The sequence below is a fragment of the Acipenser ruthenus genome, chromosome 29 (assembly GCF_902713425.1).
Source record: "Acipenser ruthenus chromosome 29, fAciRut3.2 maternal haplotype, whole genome shotgun sequence".
Lineage (NCBI taxonomy): Eukaryota > Metazoa > Chordata > Actinopteri > Acipenseriformes > Acipenseridae > Acipenser > Acipenser ruthenus.
This window is the reverse complement of record NC_081217.1, coordinates 22,081,998-22,107,654: the sequence shown is the minus strand read 5'-3', so window position 1 is coordinate 22,107,654 and position 25,657 is coordinate 22,081,998. Positions and strand designations below refer to the sequence as shown.

The 25,657-nt window shown below is 46.0% G+C and overlaps 3 protein-coding genes across 3 annotated transcripts; 1 reads left to right on the top strand and 2 right to left on the bottom strand.

Annotated features, from left to right (window-relative positions):
* Positions 1-228: 228 nt before the first annotated feature.
* LOC117965999 (AMP deaminase 1-like) lies at positions 229-10,035 on the bottom strand. The gene is made up of 16 exons (XM_034911236.2): positions 9,912-10,035; positions 8,586-8,597; positions 8,004-8,175; positions 7,321-7,474; positions 6,319-6,484; positions 5,935-6,154; positions 5,504-5,633; positions 4,960-5,154; positions 4,306-4,437; positions 3,845-4,008; positions 3,494-3,620; positions 3,143-3,306; positions 2,186-2,306; positions 1,602-1,775; positions 920-1,030; positions 229-551 (listed from the first exon to the last, which is right to left on the bottom strand). The coding sequence occupies exons 1-16, from the start codon at positions 9,931-9,933 to the stop codon at positions 393-395; spliced, it is 2,223 nt and encodes a 740-aa protein (XP_034767127.1). The 5' UTR covers positions 9,934-10,035; the 3' UTR covers positions 229-392.
* A 362-nt stretch (positions 10,036-10,397) lies between these two features.
* Positions 10,398-19,697, bottom strand: LOC117962404 (GTPase NRas). The gene is made up of 7 exons (XM_059003502.1): positions 19,616-19,697; positions 18,432-18,703; positions 14,975-15,101; positions 14,488-14,666; positions 14,082-14,241; positions 13,814-13,937; positions 10,398-13,523 (listed from the first exon to the last, which is right to left on the bottom strand). Exons 3-6 carry the CDS (start codon positions 15,083-15,085, stop codon positions 13,818-13,820), a joined length of 570 nt encoding a protein of 189 aa, XP_058859485.1. The 5' UTR covers positions 15,086-15,101; positions 18,432-18,703; positions 19,616-19,697; the 3' UTR covers positions 10,398-13,523; positions 13,814-13,817.
* Positions 19,698-20,395: 698 nt separating this feature from the next.
* rassf11 (Ras association domain family member 11) lies at positions 20,396-25,293 on the top strand. Its single transcript, XM_034911237.2, has 3 exons — positions 20,396-21,024; positions 22,657-22,840; positions 22,992-25,293. Exons 2-3 carry the CDS (start codon positions 22,738-22,740, stop codon positions 24,149-24,151), a joined length of 1,263 nt encoding a protein of 420 aa, XP_034767128.1. The 5' UTR covers positions 20,396-21,024; positions 22,657-22,737; the 3' UTR covers positions 24,152-25,293.
* The last annotated feature ends 364 nt before the right edge of the window (positions 25,294-25,657 follow it).

The following is a 25,657-nucleotide window of genomic DNA, read 5'->3' as shown; positions in this document are numbered from 1 at the left end:
TTTATGATGCATGGAAGGATAGAGGTTACCTGACGGAAGGTTCATTGTCCTGCCTGTCACAGCGTGCTAGTCTTCTTCTCATTGGTGGATTTCAGCCAGTGTTGCTAGGTAGATTTCAGTTGCTGACCAATCAGTAATTAAAAAAAAAAAATACATACATACAAATGTGCCCAGGTGGAGAGAAGCAAATTATTCGCATCTTAGAATAAAATATCACAACAAGCCCGATTTGTTTGATGAAAAGGAGGCACTTTATTTGAATCCATCTGTGCATGCACATGGGTATGATGCCTGTGCAGGTGCAATATTAATTGACGATCCTTTATTGAGTTTTCAGAGTTTTAAGGCTGAAGCTGGTGAAGGGTAAAGGGGATCTCTTCCGGGCTGCTGGTTCAGTCGGATGATTTGAGCTCCTCCTTGATGAGGTTGAATTCGTAGCAGATGGTCTCGTAGCGGTAGGCCATGCGGATCTGAGCCACGTTGGTCTTGCGGATGTCGTTCCCCTCGGGACCCTCCTTCAGGAAGTTCGGCCCCAAGAAATGTGTCTTCTCCTGAGGAAAGAAGAGATCCAGCCCTGTGAGCGAGGACCCGGGACCTGTTTCACTCCCCTCGCTATCATTCTACTGTCTGTACCCGTGTCATTCTTCCGTGGCAGCAGTGCTCCGACGGCACTAATGAATCTAGAATCATGCATTCCATTACCTTACCCTGATAGCACCACGACAGGATCTGTGCCGTGCCTTGCCAAAGATTCCTGCTGTAATCTACTTCCACCAACAGATTTCCTTCAAAGGGATTAATAACCAAGTGCGTTTCCTAAACCGTGTAATTGTGCAAAACTGGATCAGTTCCATATGGGTGGTCCCTGTTTTTTTCGTTCTGTGGAGCGCGCAGGAGGAACGGCTGTGAAGGAACTCACCTCCATGGAGAGTCCGCTCTGCAGCACGCTGTTCTTGGAGATCTCACACATGTCGCAGGTAGACAGCTTGAACACCTGGGCAGCGATAGCGTACTCCTCCATGAGGGGCTCCTGGAACAAACACACACACGCTCTGTTACTGAGGGGCTGCGGTCTGTCATTCACTCCTTTAAAACACCTTCACACTTAACCCCGATGCCTCCAATGCTGGAGTCGTGAACGGTGATGCTGCCCTGTCTTCCAAGGATCTCCATGATGGCTGACCAGCGTTCTTCATTTTTTTTTGCTGGGGGCCTTTTAGGAATTTAGTTAGTGAGTTAATATGCAGCTGTACAATTTCTAAGTTAAAGATTCCCAGTTCTATCACCCTGCACTGCTCCATTCCTATTCAGCAAAACTATGAGAACCTCAAGCCAAGCAGACAAATGATTGGTCGATTTCTCTAGTTTCTGATCCCCCCCCAATGCTCTACTCCTCTATGCCAGAATTATCCAGTCCTGGCCTTGGTGGGCCATTCCACTCCAGGTTTAACAGGTAACATGACATCATTCACTACTGCGGGGTCTGGATGGAGGACTGATTGGTTCATTTAACAATTCAGAACAGGGTTGGAATGAAGACCAGGAGTGGAAGGGACCCCGATCCCCGTGCTCTAGTAAGCCAGCGCTCCACCATGCCTCACCTTGGTGTAGTGGAACTGCATGGGGTCATCGGTGGAGAGGGAGATGACCAGACCCTTCTGGTGAAACTCCCGCAGGGGGTTCTTGGCGTACTCCAGAAAGAGGCTGTTGTTGCTGAGAGGAGACATGGCGATGGGGATCTGTGCCAGGAAGTACAGGTACTGCAGCACCGGGCTCTGTAAAAGCACACCCAACAGCACAAACACATCAATCTGAGGCTTTCCACTGAACTGCATTACATCACCTTACAATGCAGGGCACAGACCAAATGAGGGTGCAGCGCTACTGTCATCTGCCTCAGACTGGAACTTAGTATGTCCAGAAAAACACTCGATGCAGACGAATTTAGAAACGCTAAAAGAAACTCAATGCATTACATTTCTTTAACTGTAGCACAAGATGTGTTTTAAAATACAAAATGCTACATCGTCATTCTTTCCAAAGTGCACAGGGGAAACCTGTAAATCACATGGAAGCGCTCAGCAGATAGGATTTCTGTAATTAGGCGTCAGTGCCTAGCTGGGACTGGTCTTCAGAGTGAATACGAGTGGACAGTGCGCGGTAGTGCCACTGACCCCAGACTGACCTTCTTGAGGTTGAGCCCGTGAGAGATGTTGTCGGCCGTCATGAAGGCGGCGAGTAGGTGAGTGACGGCCCCCGCCTCTCCACAGTGAGGACGGAACTGGAAAGTGTTCATCCCGCGCTCCCTGCGCGCACGCACACAGAGAGAGACACAGAGAGAGAGAGACACACACACAGAGAGACACGCACACACACAAGAGGCAATGGTGTTATTATATACCACGTTGACAAATCAACCAATCACTGTTTAACATTTGTCAAAATATCCAGTGTACGAATGCCACCCCGTTTCTAGAACATACTGCACAGCTGTCAAGTTAAAAACCCATGATATTGCTCCCGAGTGGCGCATCCAGTAAAAGCACTCGCTAGAGTGCAGGATGCGCTCTATAGCCTGGACGTCGCCGGTTCGAGTCCAGGCTATTCCACAGCTGACCGTGGACGGGAGCTCCAGGGGGCGGCGCTCAATTCGCCAAGCGTCGTCCGGGGGGAGGGAGGGTTAGGTCGGCCAGTGTGTCCTCGGCTCACCGCGCACCAGCGACCCCTGTAGTCTGGCCGGGCGCCTGCGGGCATGCCTGTAAGCTGCCCAGAGCTGCGTTGTCCTCCGACGCTGTAGCTCTGAGGCGGCTGCACGGTGAGTCTGCTGAGTGTAAAGAAGCGGGCGGCTGACGGCACATGCTTCGGAGGACAGCGTGTGTTCATCTTCGCCCCTCCCGAGTCAGTGCAGAGGTGGTAGCGGTGAGCTGAGCCTAAAAATAATTGGGCATTTCAAATTTCGTCTCTGTGCATGCAAAAGACCCAAAACAGCAGTGCTCCTTATAATGCATAATACACGCATCCAGCAATTTCTATTTGGCATTATTAATGGTGATTTTATTGCCATTTTCTCCGGAGAGGTTGCTGTTCAGTCCCCCTTCTTTCACAGACCCTTGCAATGCAAGCCCATCAGTGAATCACTCACTTGCGCAGCTGGTTCAGCACCATGATGTTGGCGTACATGTAGTAGATGTAGTAGGTGTAGGACGGGTTCTTCTCAGCGGTCCACTCCTCGGGCTTGGGGCTCTTGGTGCAGAACATGTGGCCGCTGTGTTTGGACTCGTCGTCCACGCTGTCGAACCCTGTCACCTGGGGGCCAGGAAAGAGGGGCCTCGTCACCATCCCTACTTCTGTCTTTGCACGTGTTGGGATTCAAATTCCCCTCCCCGCTCCAACACTCCCACGCTTCCCTCGCCCTTAGCAAAGTTTCCCCTACGGTATGTCTGCAGAGATAAGATGCAGACTGCCTGCTCCTGGCTGGCTCGCCCTCACTCACGTGTTTCAGCAGCACGCTCAGCTCCTTGTTGCTCTGGGGGTTGATAGTGGCTTCGAAAGCAGGCAGGAAAATGTTCTCCAGCATTTTCCCAAAATGTGGGACAAAGTTCTTGGATCTGAAAATGTCACTAAAATAATGAATAAATTAATAAGCAAATAAGTAGAATAAACAAATTATTACCCTAATCCAGGTGAGACGATAAAACCGCTAATATTACCCAATTACAGATGCCCCCCTTTTTATCATTCAGCATGCAAAGACAACGCAGGGGGGAGTCAGAGTTGCATCTCTGATTCCCTTGTGTTGGACACTGAGGGAAAGAAACAAGTGCGTTTTTAGAAAGAGACGTACTAGATTCTGGGGACCTGGATCATCCACTTCAGGTTAGGAGAGTAGACCTGGTGCTTGGTGAACCAGTTGGCCAGGTTGGTCCACTCCTTGGGAGAGCGCCCGTAGATGGACAGGCGGGGCTCCGCATACTGGTACCTGGAATCCTCCAGGTCGGAGCCCACTTCCTGTCGGGGAGGGGGGCAGAGAACTGGTCAGTATCAATATTAAAATGAGTGCAAACGGCACACACTGTCACACTCCTAATGTACAACCAATGAGATTTCTTATAGGAAAAATGTGAGACCTACGAAGCCAACGGTGAGATTTCCTAGAACTAGCTTACTGGTTACTGCACATTCTAACTCCCAGGCATGACCGATGCAGTGATACAGTCACATGGCTTGTGTTAGGGTTAGGGTTAGATTGACGCAGTGATGCAGTCACACAGCCTCGTGCTGGGCAGTGCTGTTTTTTGCAGTCACCTTGATGATGGTGGCGAAGTACTCCCCGTCGATGTAGTTCTCTGTCTTCATGTACAAATCGCGCAGCTCGCTCGCCCCCACTGGGTTGTACTTGGCGTTGAATTTGTCGAAGCGCTGGAAGGTCTGCCTGCCCTGTGAAGTTGGACAGAAAGGAGGTCGGTGGCGGTTTTGTGATTAAACTAAAGCACCAAACTCACTGAGCTGACCCAAGGATTTCAGAGGTGGAAGGCATGAGAGGCTAAGGTGTGGAATTTTATTTTTAGTAGTTTTACAGGACCAGGGAATCTGGGATCAGGGGTAATCCAGGGAGATCCACAGAGAGGTGGTTGATGCATTTCAGGGGCATTCTACAGTGCTGTAAAATGGTCTAAAAATAAATCCAGCTGTGATTGATCCTGGGTTGAGTGAATTAGCCTGCCGAGATACCCACTCCTTGCAATGGTATGGTGCAGATCATGTCTTGGGGAATCAAAGAAAAAAGTCTTCCTTCTTAATCTGCTGGGATCTGTGTATCACCTTAAAACCATCCCTGAACTCCTTCGAATTGCAAGAGAGGTCTGAGATCAGGTGTTGGGGTTTCTAAGAGCGGCATTGTGAAACTCGCCCCCCGGAAGCGAGTCGGCAAAGTGGTTTGCTCCGTGCTGGGATACTCACGGCGTGGACGTCGAGCGAGTCCACAGTGAGGTCGTAGGGGTGCAGCTTGAGAGATGCGAAGAGCTCCTTCAGAGTCATCTTGCTGCCCTTGGCGTCGTGCACGACCCGGTCCGCGTCCACTCGGTACGACTTCTTGATGAAGCGCAGCAGGTGTTTCTGGTTCATGCAGGCTGCTGCGTGGATGTGAGTGTCCACCTGGAAACCACAGAGCGAGAGCTGTGTCTGCATCAACGCTGCACTGCCAACCGTGACAAACACGTAGGGTTTCTGTTTTTAGCTGATCCACGTGTTTAAAACACAATGCTTGTGAGGTTACACTCTTCTTAAATATGTACAAAAATGTCATTTTAAAAACAAGGGCTCTAGTCAATTGATCTAAACGTTGGGTATTTCTACAGACAGAAATAAGCTAAAAGAGATGTGCATTATTAATTAAACAGTGTCAGTGTTTATATCCCTTTCTGTTTAGAGCAATGGAGCCCAAGGTGTCAGTTGAGAGCCTTGCCCCTCTGTGCGGTCTCTCTCTCTCTCCAGCCTCTCGTACCTTCCTGCAGTTGTAAAAGTCTCTGTGAGGGTTGTTTTTCACCTCCTTCATCTCTTCCGTCTCGTTCAGCATCTCATGCACGTTGAACTTGGACTGCAGAAACTTCAGCCGGTGGTGGGTGTAGGTCTTACTGAGTGGGAGAAATAGACAGAAAGGAAATGAAGACGGTCAGTCCAGCGCCTTTCACAAGCTCCGCAGCAGCGGCAAGGGTGCCTTGCTTTATGCACATTAGCACTGCTCAGCTCAGTCTCCATACCTCAAGCCTGCCCTGGACCGGAGGGACCGCCCTTCCCCTTGGAGCTGTCAGGGAACACATCAGTTTCCGTGCCTCGAGGCGACCTCCTTCCCCTAGGGGGCGTGAGAGAAAGCCGTGCCTCTAGCCTGCCCTATTTGCAGGGCACAGCAGATGAAGGAGGCCGGGGGGTACTCACGTGGGTCCCTGTGCGATGAGAGCGATGAGGAAGTTCATGTCGTCGATGAAGGTCTCGTAGTCGGGGTAGGACAGGTCTTTAGGCTGGTTCTTGCCTGCTGCTTCCTTGCTGGGGTAGACATAGATCACTCCGTCCTTCATGCGGGCGTGGTAGCCAAGGTTCTCAGGTAGACCATCAAGCGAAAGAGGGTTCTCGCCTGGCTTCGGTGGAGAGGTGAACACTGGCAGACAAGGAGCATAGAGAAGCGAATTCAAGAGGCTTTGTCTTGTTATATTACCCTGAAGAAAACCTAGCAAGCAGAACCACCAGCAAGACTAGCAATGGCGCAACGGAGAAGTCCTTGGATGCAGCCCAGGGGTTAGCAGCAGCAGTGCTGAGGGTTACCTGGCTGCACCTGGTCCTCACTCTTCCAGGTCTCCCCCTCGATGGCACGCAGGTATTTGGAGGCTGTGGAGGGGAAGCGCTGATAGGACAGTCTCATGTACTTCTCACGGATAGTCAGCGCACGGTACAGTCCGTTACACACCAGCTCAAAGTCCTCCACGGTCATCTAGGGAATTATAAAAGATAAAAAGATCAGGACGACCCTATATAAACTCTATAAACCCACCCAACCTTTGAGTTCAGTAGACGTGTGAAACACAAGCCAGATCCACAAGCTGGTTAAGTTAAAGGTTCACCACCTTGTAGTGAATCAAGTTTCCTTTTGTATTGCTGTCGACACGCAGCGCCTGCTGCACAATAATGTGTTGGCAAGATCCTGTGTCCTGCTATTCTCATGAGGTTGTGGTAAAAGGTGGCAAGGCTATGTTTAGAGTGAAGATTTCAAACCCCACTCTTCTCGTATCACTAACAGCAGAGTCAGCAGGCTGGGACAGTAGGAGATTAATCGGCCTCTCTGGATCCCAGCGGAGGAGAGAGAAGCAGGGGCTACAGTCCAGTGAAGCAGGAAGGGGCTTCACAGGACTACCCTGAAGATGAATACGTATGGATTTCATTCTAGAATTAATTCATTCATTAATCAGTGTTGAAATGCAACCGCTTGCTGCTATTTCTAGTTTTATGAGTGTGTCTTAACAAAGCTATCTAAAGCACTGGTGCTTATTTAGTTTGTAGTGTACAGTAATCCCTTGTTAATAAGAAGAATAATGACGATGTGAGTCCCATATAAACTTTCTGTGTCTAATCTTGACACAAGCGTTTCAACTAGAAAAAAATAAAATAATAACTGCTAGTCAAGCGTTTGTCATTGAATGTATTAAGTTTCTGGCTTGAGTTGTAGCTTGTGTTTAATGGCTATGGATGATGCATCTAATCCTGGCTTTGCTTGGTTCCAGAACCCTATTTAAAGGATGAAGCCGGCGGCCGGCAGGCTGGGATGCGCACCCCTGAGGCGTAGTCTCCGAGGATGGCAACGCGCTGGAATGCTGGCACATCCTGGTAGGTGGGTACGCCGACTTCACTCTCCTGGATGGAGATCAGGCTTTGCTTCTCACTCATGGCGACCGCCATGGTTTGGGCCTGGTACGCACGCTTCTTCCTGCAAAACAAGAGGTGGTCATTGCACAGCACCCCTTCATCCCCTGCCTGTGCACTGCACCCCATCATCCCCTGCCTGCGCACTGCACCCCTTCATCCCCTGCCTGCGCACTACACCCCTTCAGCCCCTGCCTGCGCACTGCACCCCTTCAGCCCCTGCCTGCGCACTGCACCCCTTCAGCCCCTGCCTGCGCACTGCACCCCTTCAGTTTCCCAAATAGCCCGAGATGCATCTAAGTTCAGTGTATTTAACAGCTCCTAAAGGTGAGGTTCTTATTACAAAGCTAATTGGTTACATTTATATAAGTGTTGAGCATTGATTGGCTATAAAACAGTTGCTATGTTCCCATCACTATCGCCCCATGTACTTTCAACCTTGTATTGGTCACTAAGCCACGTACACAACCTTGACCAGTGGCTTGTTGTATCGGACCTTCATAACCCTATTTCAAACATACAGTCTGACCCTTCATAGTGACCTGCCAGGCACCTTCAGCACCCTGCTCTCCCCTCCCCTCCCCTCCCCTCACCTCTTCTCTGTGCTCTCTTTCGTCTCCAGCAGTAGCTGGTCACTCCTCGCGTGGTGGATGATGGGACAGTCCTCAGACACGTCGAAGATGGAGATCTCCTCCCGGGTTTCCTCATCTCCAACTACCGATGCAAACACCTTCTCCGCGAAGGCCACCATCTTGGCGTCGGTCTCTGTAACAGCGAGCCGCAACACACAGGCTTGACACGGGACAGCAGAGGCGCAGAGACGTGTGTGTGTGTGTGTGTGTGTGTGTTTGCGGTTAGAGGCAATAGGGGCCTCTGTGATCATAAAGGTTTGTGAGTGAATTTGGGGGTGGGTATCCTCTGTCCTCTTTATTATGATGTGGTGGGCCATAGATTTTAGAAGATAATTTACTGTAGGGTAACTCTAGTCTTTGTTGCAAAGAGTGCTAACCATTATTAGCTAAAGGAACATACAGTTTGACCAACAATCCCAGAATAAACACTATAGAACATACATGCATGCGGCCAAATCAGATACAGGGATCGCAGAAAACAGGGGCCAGTCATGAACCCCCTAGGCAGACAGAGCCCCAGTCAGACAGCGCCGCCATACTTACTCGATCCCGCGGCTGCGAGGTGATCCGGCAGAGAGAAATACACCCGGAGCGGGGAGACAAGAGAGAACAGGATGTTACAGCAGAGACAGGCATGCCTGAGTCCCCTTTAGAAAATCACTTGGAGAAAATGAGTTAGTCACAGGCCATTTCTTGTAAAATAATACATACTGTAATGAACTGTGCTGAGCGCTATCCCACCGCTACCACCAGTGCACTAATAAAATAACCCTTCTTCTACCCTCTAGAAAGGGAGTGACATGCTGTAAATTACCAATGGCAGGCGAGGTAGGAAGTGTGTTGCTACGTCTATAAAATTCTCCTTCGAGAAGTGCCGTGGTCTTCTGCGTTCCAATATTAATGTTCCATTGTATTCTGTTGCCATGGTGCTAATGGAGAGCAGGCGAGGGGTGGGGTTCTGATGGTTTTACACAAGACGTGTTGTGTATCATGTAGGGATTCCCAGCAGCATGACATACTGTGATTTCTAAGCTGGCAAGACTTAAGGGCTGCAAACTGACATATCAATCTCTCCCAAAGAGACTGTGTGTGCTTGCGAGGCTAAACAGATCCTCAGAATCTTGCTTAATTTAGTAACTGTTTCGGGGGAATTACATTATATTTGGTATCCACCTATTTAAAAAAAGACTTTGGGGTGTTTTCCTGTTCCAAAACATTTGTCTGATAACGACTCTTAAAAATGTTCAGAAAAATTAAAAGAAGCATTTTAAAAAATTGAAAATACACAAAGTTTAATAAGCACACAGGGTTCTATTTACATCTTTGGTAACTACCCTAGATCGCAAAAGCAAAATATGATGACAAAACGAAGCAGCTAACAAAAACACAATGGTAGAGCTTTTTTTTAAAAAAATGTAGTCTTGCTCTTCAGAATATATAGTGAACTGCATGCATATTTGTATTTTTATTAGCATAGCTAAACCGTGTCTTACCCAGTTAGCCTAGCTAAAAGGTGTGTGAGGACATTTAAGATAGCCAGCTGAAATCTTGTGGGAAGCCTGTTAACCAGACACTGTTAAAACTGTGCAAGTCTAATCCAACAATCAACATTAAACTTGACTGTGAATACAGCCTAAACAACAAAGGCCACAGGCTTTGACAGCTAATTAGATCACAGTACAGCCTGCAATAGCTTAAACTGCTATGCCACGGGAGTCTCATCTGTGGCCCTGGCTGTGCCACTGCACTCTTCAGCAGCAGCAGCAGCAGCAGTGCCCTGTATGAGCTGCACAGAGGGCAGAAGGACCTGTCTGTCCGTCTCTCAGGTTCAATCCCCCATGAGAAGAGAAGCAGTCATTTTCCACTCACCTGCAGCTTTGACTTTAGGCATCCTGGCAGTGACCTCTTGAGACTTCTTGATAGTTTTCCCCAGCGGGCTGACGAAGTGCTATCCCTCACACACAGCCTAGCACTGAGCCGGCTCTGCGCTAATTGCAATATATTAAACATCCTCGGCAGTGTAACCCGAGAGCGCCGGGCTCCAAAAGGAAAGAGCAGGTATGTGCCCAGCGCTATTTTAAGTACAGTGTCGCTCGTTCCTGGGAGAGGCAGAGAGTGGGGGCCGAGAGCAAACCATGCCTTCGACTCTGTATCTGGGATGGAGCTACTGGCCAAAAAAAAAAAAAAAAAAAAAAAAACTAAAAGATGACAGACAAACTAATTCACTCCAGTGCATCATTTGTGTGTGTGATTGCTTTCCAAAGTTAAAATGTCCTTTCTCTTCACATTTAATTTAATAAGCCATTTGACAAACACATTGACTTGTGTATTCTTAATAAATCACAATCTCACACAGAAGTTCAAATTTTTTATTTTTTACCCTTTTTCAAAGACGATTGTGAATCGCTATATATCACCCCTGTGAAAACCAACATTACATGGAATCTGCCTCAATACTCTAATTATTTAAAAAGAAAATCATACATAAAATAATTTCACTAACAAAAAAAAGGGTTAACTTTGCATTGTACACACATATAAAAGCATTTCATTTCATCATAATTAACAAGCACAAGTTTTATTACAATTTACAGTGGCAGGAAGTTTTCAGACTGTAGCCCTTGCAAAAAAAGACCCTTGAATTTCAGCAGGCGTTTTAACACAATGCAGTACACAGAAACCCTTGAAACTCGTGTGAAGGGTTTTGAAACGGGCCTCGAGTTCAGGAGTGTAGATACGAGACAAATACTTGGTCGTTATGTAAAAAGGTGTTTATTTAAAGTGTGAAGTCTATGCAAAACTAATAAAGACAACTAGACGCAACCCTAAAAGAGCAGTGGTATTTGGTTACTGTGGTTCAATTAACAACAGAAACAGCGGCTGCAGTGCGAGGTCACGTCTGCAGAGGTGTTTGTACTGTCAGGGTCTGGCCACCACAACTCAAAAGCATTTACAAAACTGCAAAGCGATCCAGCTGAAAGAACACAGATCTGTGCAAGTTTAAATATTACTGCTCCCTTGGCTTCTGTATCTGTAGGTAAGTCTCACAAGCATACAGCTTGTTCTGCATTTAAACAGGCATTCAAATGACCAGTTCTATCCACTACAGGGGAAAAGAAAGTTCAAATTCAGGTATTGATTTATTTTTCCAGTGAATAAAATCCCTTTTTTCTCCCCCCCATTGGCTAAGGGTTTCAACATCCCCTTTCCCACTCCCCTACACACACGCACTAGCCATTCTCAACAGCCAGACAACTGTGTGGAAGATGATCCAAGCGTTTTTTCATTGGCCAGTGAATGATGGAAGGAGCTTACCCCTGCACCTTGGTATTGGGTGAAATGTTTCAACCAGTAGCTTTCTTATTGGTTCATAAATATTTCCAAAATTAACATAATGCCCTGTTTTTTCTTTTTAAATGTGCAAAACCTTGAAATGCACAGACACACATGATGAAATAAAACAAGTTCCAGTGTAGTGGCTGCTCAGAGAAAGATAAAATGAATCTAAAACACAAAACTCACTTGGCATAGAAGCTTCTTTAGAACAAGATTAGTCGCTCCCTGTTTTCAGTGCCCATTCTAACAGCACTGCGTGTAATGCGAACACTAACTACGAGAATCAATGACGTCACCCTGCAGTGCCAGGAGGCTTATGGTACAATAAAGGCACCTAGAGGCTACAGTTTTTTCAAAGTGTAAATTACTCGTCAAAGGTCGACGTGTTAAGGCTCTTGATGGCAGTTCTCTGTCCTTACAGCCTCTCAGATCTCAAGCCATCCAAGTCTCTTCCAGACAGAGGCAGCTGCGACCTGAAAACACTTCAAAAAAGGCACATCAGATCCTGTATTAAACCGCGCTTATCGTAAGGTTTACACACAGCCTCTGCACATGCTTTCCTGTCGGATTTCACAGGCGTTAAGTTAGTCATTCAGCAACCCATAAATTAGCCATTAGTAAGGAAGGAATTTCAATCTTCACTTCATACTGCTAAAAACATCGGAATAGCTTGCCAGCCCCAGAGCCAGGACATCGGACAGCGGGCTGGATATAACAGTGGTATTCTAGGACTAATGGAAAGAGTTTCACACAAGCCTCTGTGCCTGCAGGGTTGAGGAGGAACAGTGCCTGGGCTGGGTTCGTGTTGCTAGAGGAGTTTAGACTGCGAGAGGGGTGGTCCTCTCCCCCTAAACCTTCATCATAATTATTACTGTAACCTCTCCAAGCAGCGGTTCCAGGCTCCAGCCAGGGTCTTTGTTTTAACCATTGTCTGAATATTTATTCTAATAATATATAAAAATAAGTCGCGCCCTTCCAGAATTCAGTCAGACCGCCTACAGGCAGCCTGTCAAATCGAGATGTTGCATCTTAGAGGGCTGATCTGTTTAAATGTTTATATAATAAACACTCATTTCACTACAAACGTAGGTCTTATTAAGTTAATGGCTAAAACTAAAACAAAAAACACACGGCCCTTGAGGGCTACAGGTCGGTTTCAAAAAACGTTTGGAGCATCGCAGGGGGTCCCCCCTTGTGTCTCCAGAAGCTTTCGAATTTCTACACCAGATCAAGAGCGGTCTGAGCCAGTCATGGAGGTTCACAGCAAAATCAGCAGGTTAACATAATAAAGCATTCGTGTAAAGACATTCAAACTGGAAGTGGTTACTCAAGAGAAATGTGGAGGGCACAGGTACTCCTGTCAACGGGAGAACGACATCCAAGATCAGGTACCACCGTTTGAATGGGTTCGATTTTTAAAATGCGATTCTTGAAAATCTTTGTGTGTGTTTCTGTGCGTGTTTATAGTGCTGAACGGCTAAATAAAAAATAAAAAGTCCCCACAGAACCTTACGAGGACATAAACCACATCCCTGTACTATTTAAAAAAATATTTCAAACTTAAAAAAAAAAAAAAAACTTTCAATGCAGGAGTATTTACTTCAGCCCCAGCTCTCATTTATAGGGCCCCTCTGGAGTACAGAATAGTGTAATCTATACTATATGGGAGTCAATGCAGAGTCCTCATAAGCACAACAAACATGTGTGTGACTGAGTAATTCTGTTGTATATAAAAAAAAAAAAAAAAAAACACAAGGAATCTAGTGAATTTACTCTATAGAAGTGAATCCACTCCAGTTCTGTACTTGCATGGTGAAGGCAGGGGGGTGGGGGGGTGGGGGGGGGTGGCAGTGAAGCCGAGCCCCTGACGATTGCTATCCCAGTCTGGCTTGCTTGTCTGGTCAGTCCACAGTGCAGGCAGGCAGGCAGGCCACTGGGGTCCACAGGAAAGGGAAGGGAAAGTCAGGAGCAGCTGCCACGTGAGGCCCTGCCTCTCCAGTAAACAACAACAGTAACAACAACAACAAATCATCAAGGGCGACGTCTGTCTTCTACTTTCACAGCATTCTGTCCAAACCAGCGAGCAGCCACACTCCCCCCAGGGCGGGCCCAGCAAGGAGGGGACGAGGCAGAAGGACCCGAGCCCTGGAGACAACCAAGAGGAGGGGCTTACAGTTACTTAATCATTCATGCATACATTTGTTTAAAGAATAGGATTCATTTTGATATAGTTTCAGCACAGTTCAGATTCTTTTGTAGGTTTATGTACTTTTAAAAATATTCTGGGTATACAGAACTACACCCCCAAATAATTTGGGGGCGGGACATACACTACATCTGTACGGAAAACAGCCACTCAGAGTCGGAATTGTTATGTTCTTTTTTATGTTAACAGCAGCCTTGCGCGCGTGTCCCGCTGTGCAGCCGGTACTCACCTGCTCACATCACGGCGCAGGACACCCCCATGCAGCCCTGCTTGAGGTCCTCGCTGCTGTTCAGCTTCTTCATGCGGTACTGCTGGATCTCCCGCACCAGTGTGTAGAACGCATCCTCCACGCCCTGCACCCAACCAGGAGAAGCACAGTACACAACTGAATGAAGCACCTCTTATCAATGCAAGAAGAACTACACATAGAAATAACTTCTTAAAATGCATATATATACACTGACTGTCTGAAACGACAGGCTCCCTGCTGCTCTCACCTGTCTTGTCTTTGCCGACGTCTCCACAAACTCGATCCCGTAACTCCTAGCGAGTTCCTGAGCCTGCTTTGTGTCCACCGTCCGCGTCGGCAGGTCACACTTATTCCCCACCAGCACCATCGGGACATCATCAGCGTCCTTCACGCGCTTGATCTGCTCTCTGCAGGAAGGGAAGGTGCCCAGTCTTAGCATCCATCACTACACCTCAATCGTACATACTTTCAAAGCGTTTACTCTGTCTTCAGCTGCCAAAGACACACGTCAAGGTCTCTCTGAAGCTGTGCGTATGTGCAGATCACAGAGTTCATTTTATATAACTGGGTCCAGGGAAGAGGGGGTCTGACGAAGCATCAAAGCTCATTGCAGTCAAGGAATTGAAAGCCATTTCCAGCTGCTGCCCACTCACCTGTACAGGTGGATGTCTGCGAAGGACTTGCTGTTGTTGATGGCGAAGACGCAGAGGAAGCCCTCTCCTGTCCTCATGTACTGGTCCCGCATGGCACTGTACTCCTCCTGTCCAGCTGTGTCCAGGATGTCCAACAAACACGTCTCACCGTCAATCACCACCTGCTTCCTGTATGAGTCCTGAGGCACACACACAGAGACAGGGTTACCAGGAGCACACACACACAGAGGGTTACCAGGGGCACACAGCACAGAGACAGGGTTACCAGGGGCACACAGCACAGAGAGAGGGTTACCAGGGGCACACAGCACAGAGAGAGGGTTACCAGGGTCAGAATTTTTACGTGTGGTTTGTTTCTAAACAAGTTTCTTTTGACTTCACATAATTGATGCCTTTTACAAGTGGAGCACAGACAGAGAGGTACCAGAACGTGTCCTAAGGCTTGACTTGTAGACTGACACACTCGGAGCATCTCACAGGCACCTACCTCAATGGTTGGATCATATTCATCTACAAAGTGGTTCTGAATGAGCTGGATTGTCAAGGCGCTTTTACCCACTCCACCAGCTCCCACCACCACCAGTTTATACTCTGTCATTTCACACAGAAGAGTCCTACAGAAAACAAACAAACAAGCGCAAATAAGAATCAAACACCGCAGCTTACAGAAGCCCCTGCACTTGTACGAAGGCTCACTGTCACCATGAACTCCAACACAACAGCGTGCTAACTGAGCAAAGATGTGACCCACGCAAAGGACGCCCAACGTGACTGAGATAATCCTCTCAGCCTGATTCACTCACTGGCATCTACTGTGTGCCCTGCAAGGGAGTGGAGGGCATGCAGTAATCAGTGACAACTTCCGTGGTTTTAGGAGCTGCTTTTTTTTTTTAATTCAGTGGCTCGCTGACTCTTACCTTGACCTCAAGTATCCTCTTTTCCTGTTTGATTTTGGTTAATGCCGTGACCGTCGCTTGAGAAATGAAGATAAGCAGTTAAGTAACCGATCTTTGTGCAGAATTACCTTGGCTTCTGCACGGAGAGTGATTCATATTGCTGAACTGCAGCTTTTCATATTCATATACATTAAAAAAAAAAAGAAATCTAATGCCCAAGAGGAGGGGGGGCCCTCCTATTTCTACTTGAATTTAAAACGTAATTGTGTAGCTAATCAAATAATTCCATAAATCATTTTCACTGCAATTAGCTACCAAGAAACACAAGCATGAATGTTACATTTTAAAACAGGAGGTTACTGTAGGTTAAGGAAGCTCTCATTTCTCTGCATTGATTGGTTATTGACAGATGAAAAATGACCCAGGTAGTGCAAGACCATCTAAAAGCATGACTTGCAAACAGAGATTTCTTTAAGCTAGTGTAGTACCAGATCTCAGCATTTAAAATGAAAACACAGGTTTGCTATAAAATGTGTGTCTTTCAAAACTGCACATTTGAGACCTATACAATCCATTGATGGAGAAGAAATGACTTTAAGGACTGAAGCACACCAGCAAAAGAATTTCAGTTAACTTGCTTAAAGATAAAAAAATCTAAACAATAACGTCACAAGTTGAGTGCTTGCATTAAAAGGCAAAACAATACAGAGACGTAAATAATTGCACAGAATTGAACAGAAAGAGCAAGCATTTTTTGCTGCAGTCTGTGTGAAGCACAGCAGGCTCACAGTTGTTGCTGAAGCCCAGCTCTGTATCACTCTAGAACATTAAAATCTATTTCAGGAAAGTCACGCTGTGTGAAACACAGTCGCTTGCACTGAGCCACAGTGAATGTCAAAGTTCCCCCACGTTTCAGCAGGGTTAGGGCAGATCAGATGGGGAAAGCCCGGAGCTGTCAAGCCAAGACTACATGCTTCCCTCTCGCACTGCTAATATCCGATTGCAAATATGAACAACTGTAGAGCCGAGTGCAGCCGGCCCAGCCGCTGACTCAGCAGCTCTGCCATGGATTGGATGTCTGAGTCGCCTCCCTGTACAGCGGGGTCACCTGAAGAGTGTGATAGTGGTGGGAACACATACAGTGCACAGCCTCCTCAGCACACACACACAAACACACAGGTGGGCTCCGTCACTCACCACGGGGAGGATGGGAGCTACTGTCGGAGACAACAAGGTCTATATTAATGATCCATGTCTGTAGTTCTTAACCTGGGGTGTAGGAACACAGAAAGCAATTTGCTGGCTGCTCAGGTCCCCAGGCAGTGGAGATCAGTCACACAATTCAGCACAACTGTCAGTCTCTGCTTGCAAGATCTCCAAGTATGAAGGTGTACAAGTCAGGATTGAGGTTAGAGTCGAGAGGGGAAAATGACATGGCTATAAACTGCAATTTATATTAAAAGTGAACTGCAGACAAGGGATTAAATAATGGCTGTGTGATGTTCTGGTTGGGCTCAGGGTCACACACAGTGAGTCAGTGGCTGAGCTGGGATTGAACCTGGAACCTCCTGGTAGCAAGCCCCTTTCTTTAAACACTGAACACCAAGCCTGGCTGCAGAGTGTATCTGTCTGGGCATGCTGCTGCAGCTGCGCAACTTTGCAAACAAAACCATTGCACCCCCTGGGCTGTATATCAGCATCTCTACATAGACATGCTGTGCAAGCTTATCTGTTTAACACTACCTCCAGAACAATAGTACTGAGAGTGATGCAACATCTCATTGACAATGGTAACGTATTGCAGATCCCACCACAAAACAGCAGTCCTTTCAACGTCACAGCCTGAGGGTTAGAATGGAGTCAACGAACAAACCAGCAGGTGGGTGGGAAGGAAAAAATAAAGCAGAATAAGGGCGCCCTCTTTTGGAAACGCACAGAGAGAGAGAGAGAGAGAGAGAGAGAGAGAGAGAGAGAGAGAGAGAAAAAGAGAGAGAGAGATTACAAAACAAACTGACCAAGCAGCTGTAATTGGAAATGAAATAATTCTTTCAATGCTTAACAAAAAGTAAGCAGCATGAGGCTTTGAAAAGTCTCTAAAGGTAAATGTTACTCGTTTTAACATGAAAGACACTGTCATTTAACATCAGAACCAAGTATTTTTTTTTTTTTTTTTTTTTTTTAAATATCTTATGATTGCATGTTGTATGAAACAGTCTTAAACTGGGGTCAAACTTGAATTGATTAATTAAAATCTGAACTCCCTCCTGAATCATGCACTTAAATTAGGATGGGTTTGTACTGAATTATACAACCATTCCTGCAAGACATAAATCACAGTTATCAAACACAGGAAACCCAACAAAGACCTTAGGAGATACTGCATGTGTTTTATTTGTGATAATGCGTCATCACGAACAGAAACATTCTCAATTGCTGAACGTAATTATACTGGAAGCAGAGAAATTTCTTGACAAATTGACGGCTCTCATTACTATTAGCAGGAGTATTTTGCATTGCCATTAAGTAAATTAGTTTCACTTTGCCATTAAGTGTTCATTAAAAGCAGGTTTAGCTCCTAACACTGAAACTGAGAACACAAACTGACTTAGCCCGGCCATGACCTGAAACGTTGGCCTGCAAGACGAACTGCTTATATAAACAGTGTAGCGCAGTATTGGTTTCTGTAGTGTTACAATATTATGTAAAATGGGTGTTGTTCCTGTATCGAAAACTACCAGAAATAAATTAATTAAACGACTACTAACTGATCCCGCACGGCTAACCATTCGCCTTTGAATGATATTGTGACCGCTTCGCCCAAATTCTGCACCCACACAAAAAACGGCTGACAATGTTTTATATTTAATTGAAACATTAGTGGGCTAAATTATTGCAACAAATGCACAGAATCCGAGACCGTTAACATCAGCTAACTTGGAGATCTGTGGCATACTGTTTGTTGTGTTATTGTTAGTGCTATATAAATTATTCACTTTATTTTTTTAAAACCACGGAGTCGAAAAGTAAAATATCTTAAATTATACTCACCTTTTTTAGCAGCGCGTTCTGGAATATCACCTGTTGTAAACCAAACCAAAAAAAAAAAAAAAAAACAGAGCTCCTAATTCCGGTTAAGCGTTAGATATTTAAACCAGTAAACGGGCATACTGTTTTACTGAATTAATGTAAATAAAAGTATTTGTATTTTACTAACGAGTTTTGCTGGAATGAAACTTCCTGTCTCCCCTTGGCCACACCCAACTCTGGCATCACCACGGAAACTAGGACCCCTCCGCTATAGCTGTCCGCCACTATCGCCTCTGGGGGGAAAAAACAACAACAACAGCATTCAACGAATATTAAAATGTTCTTGGGGGTTATGGAATATCAATAATAATAATTTCTAGAAGCTATGTAAAAATGCAAGGAGTAATTGTGAATATTGGTCAGGCGTCAATGTCTCGCTTCGTACGGGGGGGCTTAACGGGGAGGATTCTGGGACTTGTCGTTTTTTAACACGCGTGCTTTAGTTTTTACAATACCTAATGCATATGTGACGTACCCGCTAATATTTAACATGGTTTGCTCGTCTTAATCTGCATAAGCAGTTTTGTAAGGCTCTGTTTTATTTGCATTACTAGCATTGCAATAACAGTATTTACTCGACTGTGTCGTTAAAAAGTGTTGTTTAAAAGGAAGTAAACCAAATAATAATAATAATAATAATAATAATGGGGGGGGGGGGGATCGATACATCTAACTATCGTGTTTGTTGCCGGTGTTGTGCGCAGGGTTTTTTGTTTTTCTGTATAGAATTTGTGTTTTCAGCAGTTGTTTTCTCCAGCTTTGTGGGACGTGATGCTGGTGAATGTGTTTCCACAGCCTGTTTGTTATTCCTGCTGTGTGATAGCGATCTGTTTACACAGCGCTTACTGGACCCGCTGAACGCAGCACTCCGTCATCTCTGTCTGTTATGGACGTCCCACGCTGGGGAGATAGCGTTACAGTTACACACAGCAGACACGGCACTGCAGTCATATCAAAGGGCGGTGTTCCGTTTGTATATTAAACAAAACGACAGGACACCATATGAAAAGAAAGTGTCAACTCAAAGATTGTTTCTCATCATAAAAAAAATAAATAAATCATGCATTGTGTTTATAATGAGCTAAGTTTGTCCCCTTAGTTCTAAGAGACTTGCCCATCAGGAAAACAAACAGAGAAAGGGTTACCTCTTTGTTGGATGCAAATTAACACAAAATACTGTAACCAAGAACAATCGAAACCAGAGCCCACGTCCTGCGTTTCCAGAGAAACAGTGGAAGAGTTTCATGCAACATGCTGAAGTGGTGGGCCAATTAACATCTAATTAAAGATTCCGAACGCGCTAATTATCGGGACGGTTTTTTTTATGTTCTCACGGTCTCTGTCACGGCGCAAGGTGTGTAATCAGTCCGATCGCAAACAGTCCAGGGTACTGTCTCGCCAGCCACCACCTGCGCTTGCGGGGTTTCGGTGGGTCTGAAGACTGCGATTGTATTGTAGCTTCATTGTTAAATGAGCATCAGAAAGCCCACTCGAGATAAGAGGAGGAGGCTGTACGTGGAAGTAGCGCGAATCCCACAGAGCAAAGCGTACTCGCGGGGATGCAATTAGGGGTAGACACACACGTGCAGCCTCCCTCGTAGTGCTGTCTACCCCAGAGGTGCACTTATCGATTAGGGTGATGATGATTATCAGCATATTCACACGGGAGCGGCAGGCTGGGCTGGGTGCATCGCGGTCACTTGATTTACAACATAAGAGCATGCTACTTGAAGATGTACGTCAATGCATTTCACCATACAGAAACACAGTTGTGTTTTGTAAATAATCTGGTGAAAGTAGGCTATACACACACCAAGCGGTCGATTATAAAAAGCGGCCGATGAGAGGGAGCGTCCTGGGTGTCTTTGAAAAAGCTGTATGTGCATCTACCCGTTTTTCACGCGCAGGGTCCCCACACCCGGCACTGTAAAAGTTTAAAAATTCGATATAATCCAATCTCATTTTAAACAGAATTTCATGTTTAATTTAATTGTTTGAGAGTAGAGTTTTAGACCTTTAAAAAAACGCGTTTTACTGTTAAATTCAAATCAAACCATGAACAATTGAAACGCAACCCTAATGTTATTTAAACCGATGCTCATTTCGTATGAATTCAATTGTTAATACTGTATGTTAGTTCATACATAATCACACATTGTGTGGAAAATAGCCTACACGTCCGGATACACTGACGTAAAAGGAACGGAAAATTAATTGAGAAACGGTGGAAATCAAACCAGTCGATTCAAATGCCACCTGATCAACATGCTGTGGGGAAAACTGGAGCTGTGACGTCACCCCTCCCCTAAATTTCTGTCCCAAACTGGATTGTTTATCTCCAATGGGTGTCTCCCAAATTTCCTGCCGAGCTGATATGGGTTGGGGTGAGGGCGCCTCCACACTGCCAGCGTGAAGAGAGCGCTGTGCACACACCCCCCTACACGGGACTGCCTGCACAGACCGGCCAGTGTGAAGGACCTGTGCGCTATTAATACAGAACGCTTCCTCCATTACCCGGCTCATCTCTCTCATTGAACTCAGAAGAACTTCCATGGTAAGTCAGTCAGCTACCGGTACACGGTGCGCTGTGGAAACTCCTTACCCGTTTAATTCATATGCTTACAGTGTTTCTATTTGGGACTAATAATGGGTGCGTTATTTGCTGCGGCTGAGTTCGTGTTTTATAATTGTATCATCTATTATCTATTGTATTTATTGTCTCTTATTTGACTTTGCTCTTACTTACTGCCGAGTTTACTGTATTTAATAACTGCTCTGATCTGTAATGTGAGATTTTGTAATGCTATTGTATTTATTGTCTCTTATTTGACTTTGCTCTTACTTACTGCCGAGTTTACTGTATTTAATAACTGCTCTGATCTGTAATGTGAGATTTTGTAGTGCTATTTTTTGTAACCGCTGTAAGTCTGCTAATGAATACATAATAAATGTACCCGGAGGGTCGTGGGTTCAATCCCAGGTGGGGGACACTGCTGCTGTACCCTTGAGCAAGGTACTTTACCTAGATTGCTCCAGTAAAAACCCAACTGCATAAATGGGTAATTGTATGTAAAAATAATGTGATATCTTGTAATAATTGTAAGTCGCCCTCGATAAGGGTGTCTGCTAAGAAATAAATAATAATAATAATAATAATAATAATAATACTTGTACATCAACCAGCATACATCATAGTCTGGAAATGAAAGCGATGTAATGCTTTGTGATTCTGTAAATACTCTTTTAAACTTCGGCTCCTTTTAAAGTCTAGAATTGTTCTTATGCCACTGTAATGCCTGGTTTCGCATACCCAGATTATATATATATTTTAATTTGAAAATGTTTTTTTTTTTTTATGTGCTGGAGAAAAAGCTTATCATTGACTCCAAAAAAATGTAACGTCGCGATTTCCACCACAGAATCTCTTTGGGAGATAGGGCAGGAATGTCCTCAGATCCGCGTTGATTACGCACCAGTCAGTTTCCTTGTTCGGAAAAAGCGGTGATTGCAGTAAACACTGATTACTTTAATTTCAAGACTGTCTCCAGCATTTCCCCTGGAAAAGCACTCGGCTGTGCCCAGCACATCAAACAGATCCGACACAACAGAATATAGATAATACTCCCCTCAATTAACCGTGCCCTCCTCTCTCCCGTTTGTTTGTTTTTCTGGTAGAATAATTTTGTTTACTGTAAGTTTTGTGTAACATGCAACAGAGGATTGTAAACCGCTGTGTTTGCTTACCTTCTCCATGGAGATCTTAGATGAGGCTATTTGAGAGATAAAAAATAAAACTTCTTTGGTATTTGGGAATTTGAAAGAGAAACACCGCCAGCCTGGTTAATGGGAGCTTTGTTTTTTTTTTAATTAAACCACCACACAAGGCACCTCGGCATCTTTTTCTCTCGCCAGCGTGTACACGCTTTATACCTATTTTAGCTGATCCTGTCAAAAAGTTATCACCAAAAAAAAGAGGCTATTGTCTCTTGCCTCGTTTCAGTGCGATACCATGGCAACCCTCCTAAACGGCCGCCCCTCCTCCTGTCCTAACAATCCAGCTTTTGACTTTCAGCAGATGCCCTGATTCAAGTGAAAACTGCTCGGATCCTATATGTTCTGGTATTGCACGTACTGTATGGGTATTTACTGCATGGGTCTGATAACCTAACATTTGGTTTGATTCTAGTAAACTGGATTCCTGAACAGTCACTGCTGTTCTCCACTGCATCGAGTTGCTCATCTAAACCTCCTTCATCATCTCCACGCCATGGAGCTCAAAGTCTGGGTGGACGGAGTTCAGAGGGTCATCTGTGGAGTCACTGAGAAAACTACCTGCCAAGAAGTGGTGATAGCGCTGGCACAGGCAATGGGTAAGGACCGCATACTGTACACAGGGAGTCAAGAAGTGGTGACAGATGCATCTTTAAATGGCGCACAGTACAGAGGAAGTATGCTTTTTTGCTGTGAAGCTGTGACGTTGTAAGTGGCATCCTCATTTTCTCCTGTCTGTTGATTCCTCAGGTCGTGCGGGCCGCTACACTCTAAAGGAGAAGTTTAAGGAGTTTGAACGCAACGTGATGTCGGACGAGAAGCTGCTGGAGTCCCTGAATAAGTACGGCCAGCAGGCTAGCGAGGTGCAGCTCATCCTTAAACACAACGGCCCTTCCCTCGAGACAAGGCACTGCTCTCAGATCCGCGGCACTCGCGGAGCAGCCAGGAGTCTGCACAGGCAGAGCCTTCCTGCCCTGGACAGGGTCCGGATGAGCGCAGACCCAAAACCCGAAGAGAAGAAAGCCAAGCGCAAATCGCTTACCTTCGCGGAGGAGGCTAGGGAGTGGATCGAGTCCTTCACCAGAACAAGACTGCACCGAGTCCGGGGAAAGGGGAGGGATGCTGGGAGGAGAGAATCCAGCATCATCAGCCAGCCCGTGGAGGAAGCAGGCCAGATTATCCACCTACAGAACAGCCGAGAGATCTCCAGCAAGGAGGGGAATCTGCCCAGGATCACAGACGACCAGGAGGAGGAGTCAAGTCCCGGGCAATCAACAAAAGAGGAGCTTCACCATCTGATCAGGCGGCAACAGGCCCAGCTCGAGACCTTCCAGTCCCGTCTGGACGCCACCGAGGCCCAGATCCGAGCGCTGGAGGAGCAGGAGAGCCTGGCCAAGGAGATCGCCCGTCTCGGGCAGCTGGTGGAATCGCGGGCAGCGGACGTGGAAGAGGTGGACTTCTGGGAGAACGAGCTGCGGGCGGAGGAGGTGTACGAGCAGGACTTGCAGGAGCAGTTCCTGGAGATGAAGGAGAAGGTGCAGGAGTGTAAAGGGAAGCTGGAGGAGTACAAGAAGAGGGAGTCGAGGCACGGCTCTCGGGCGGATCAAGCAGACAGGCTGACCGGAGAGCTGAGCCAGAGCTGCAAGGAGGACAGCCGGATGGATAACTCCCTGGCCCTGACCCAGGAGGCACTGCAGGAGGCTGACCAGGACTTCCAGGTCAGTCACTCTCTCCAGGGGGCGCCCTTCCCAAAGGTATCGTACCGTTTTAGCGACACCAGTGGCAGTCCGGGACCGCTCAGGGAGTGGGTGGCGCGGTGGTCCAAAGAACTGTCGTCTTCCTGTTCTGCGGCCGGCGACCTCAGTGGCTGCTCCGAGGCAGTCCAGCAGACGGACAGCACGGCAGTTTAAGAGCAGTGAATAGAAGTCCCGTCCCCTGCACTGCCCGACTCTGTGCCCCGCCTTGTCTTTTCAGAAGAAACAGCAGGAACTGGAAGCTTTAACGGGTGAGCTCTGGCAAATGACCCTGCAGCACTTCATCCATGAAGTAGGGGCTGGACCCCCATGCCCCGCTCCCCCAGGACGATCCCAGCTCTCCCTGGAAGAAATCCATGACAAACACACCAGAGGAATCAGAAGTGCTCTCCGCTCCACCCCTCGGAAACCCCAACGTTGCAGGACGGCTTTACAGTTACACCAGTATATTACTAGAATGTGAGGGAGCTACGACACCGTACCATAAAGCATCTAAGGAATTACTTTGGGAACAGCATGCGTCAGAGACTAGTCAAAGTAATTGCTACAAGCCGTGTGATTTCATGACACTGCCCCAGCGTCTTTCGCAGTGGTTACTGTTCCCCAGTACTGGCAGACTCTATACAGAACACAGAGCAAACCTTCTAGAGAGCTCTGCATGCTTTCAAGCGCAGTTAGCAGCACCTAGAGGGAGCTCTGCAGGTTCGGATTACAGGAGACACTCTGGAATTCAAAGTTTCTGAATACTCTGCTGCAGCCGGAGATCCCAGGATTCTTTTTTTGGAAAATGTACGATTGATGTTAGACCTGTAACTCAAAATAATAAATTCTCTCAGCATTTTCCAGTTGTTACAACATTGTTTATATCTTACTCTATGTAGAAAGTCATCATTTATACTGTATATAAGAATTAATAAAATCCTAAACTTGGATATGCATCTTATTTAAATCTGTTTAACATTTCCATCTTTTCATTTTTAAAGCAGGGTGTGTCCGGGAGGCTAATCTGGTCTCTAGGGGAATGACATTCAGTCGTCCAGGAGACCATTTCTGGCCATCTAATTCAATATGGCCTGTGGTAGAATTGAGTTTTCAATTACAGACAATCCCGCTTTAAAAGTAAAGCCAGCACTTATTTCATTATCCGAGAGTGAGCGTGTGTTCCTCTTTAGTAATTAAGTTTACTCTAAATGCAAGACAGATCTAAAATATATATATATTTAACAAATAAAATGCCACAGGAGAGGTCAACAGCAGGGTTAATTGACAATTAGTGAACTTCTCCCATAAAATGAGATTAAGAGTCCCCCTTTGAACCCTGTTCTAAAGTGAAAGGTGGGAGTAGATCTATCATCTGTTATGGAGCTCTTATTTCAATCTTACTAATAAAATAGATTCTTCATCCAAGACTGAAACATCTCCTGATTTACATGTGCATCATTTCAGTATAAATAATGCATACTAACTAGCTCTTGCTTGTAAAAGTATGGACTTCAATACCCAAGCTGCAATCTTTTTCAGCTCGGGTATCAAGTTACTGTTGCGTTGCATAAATATGCACGAAATGTGATTCAACTTTATTCAGTTACCAAGCATAAAAATTATTTGTGCAACAGGGTACATTAAAATGGGTCAGTGTTAACACATTTTCAAAAGTATAAC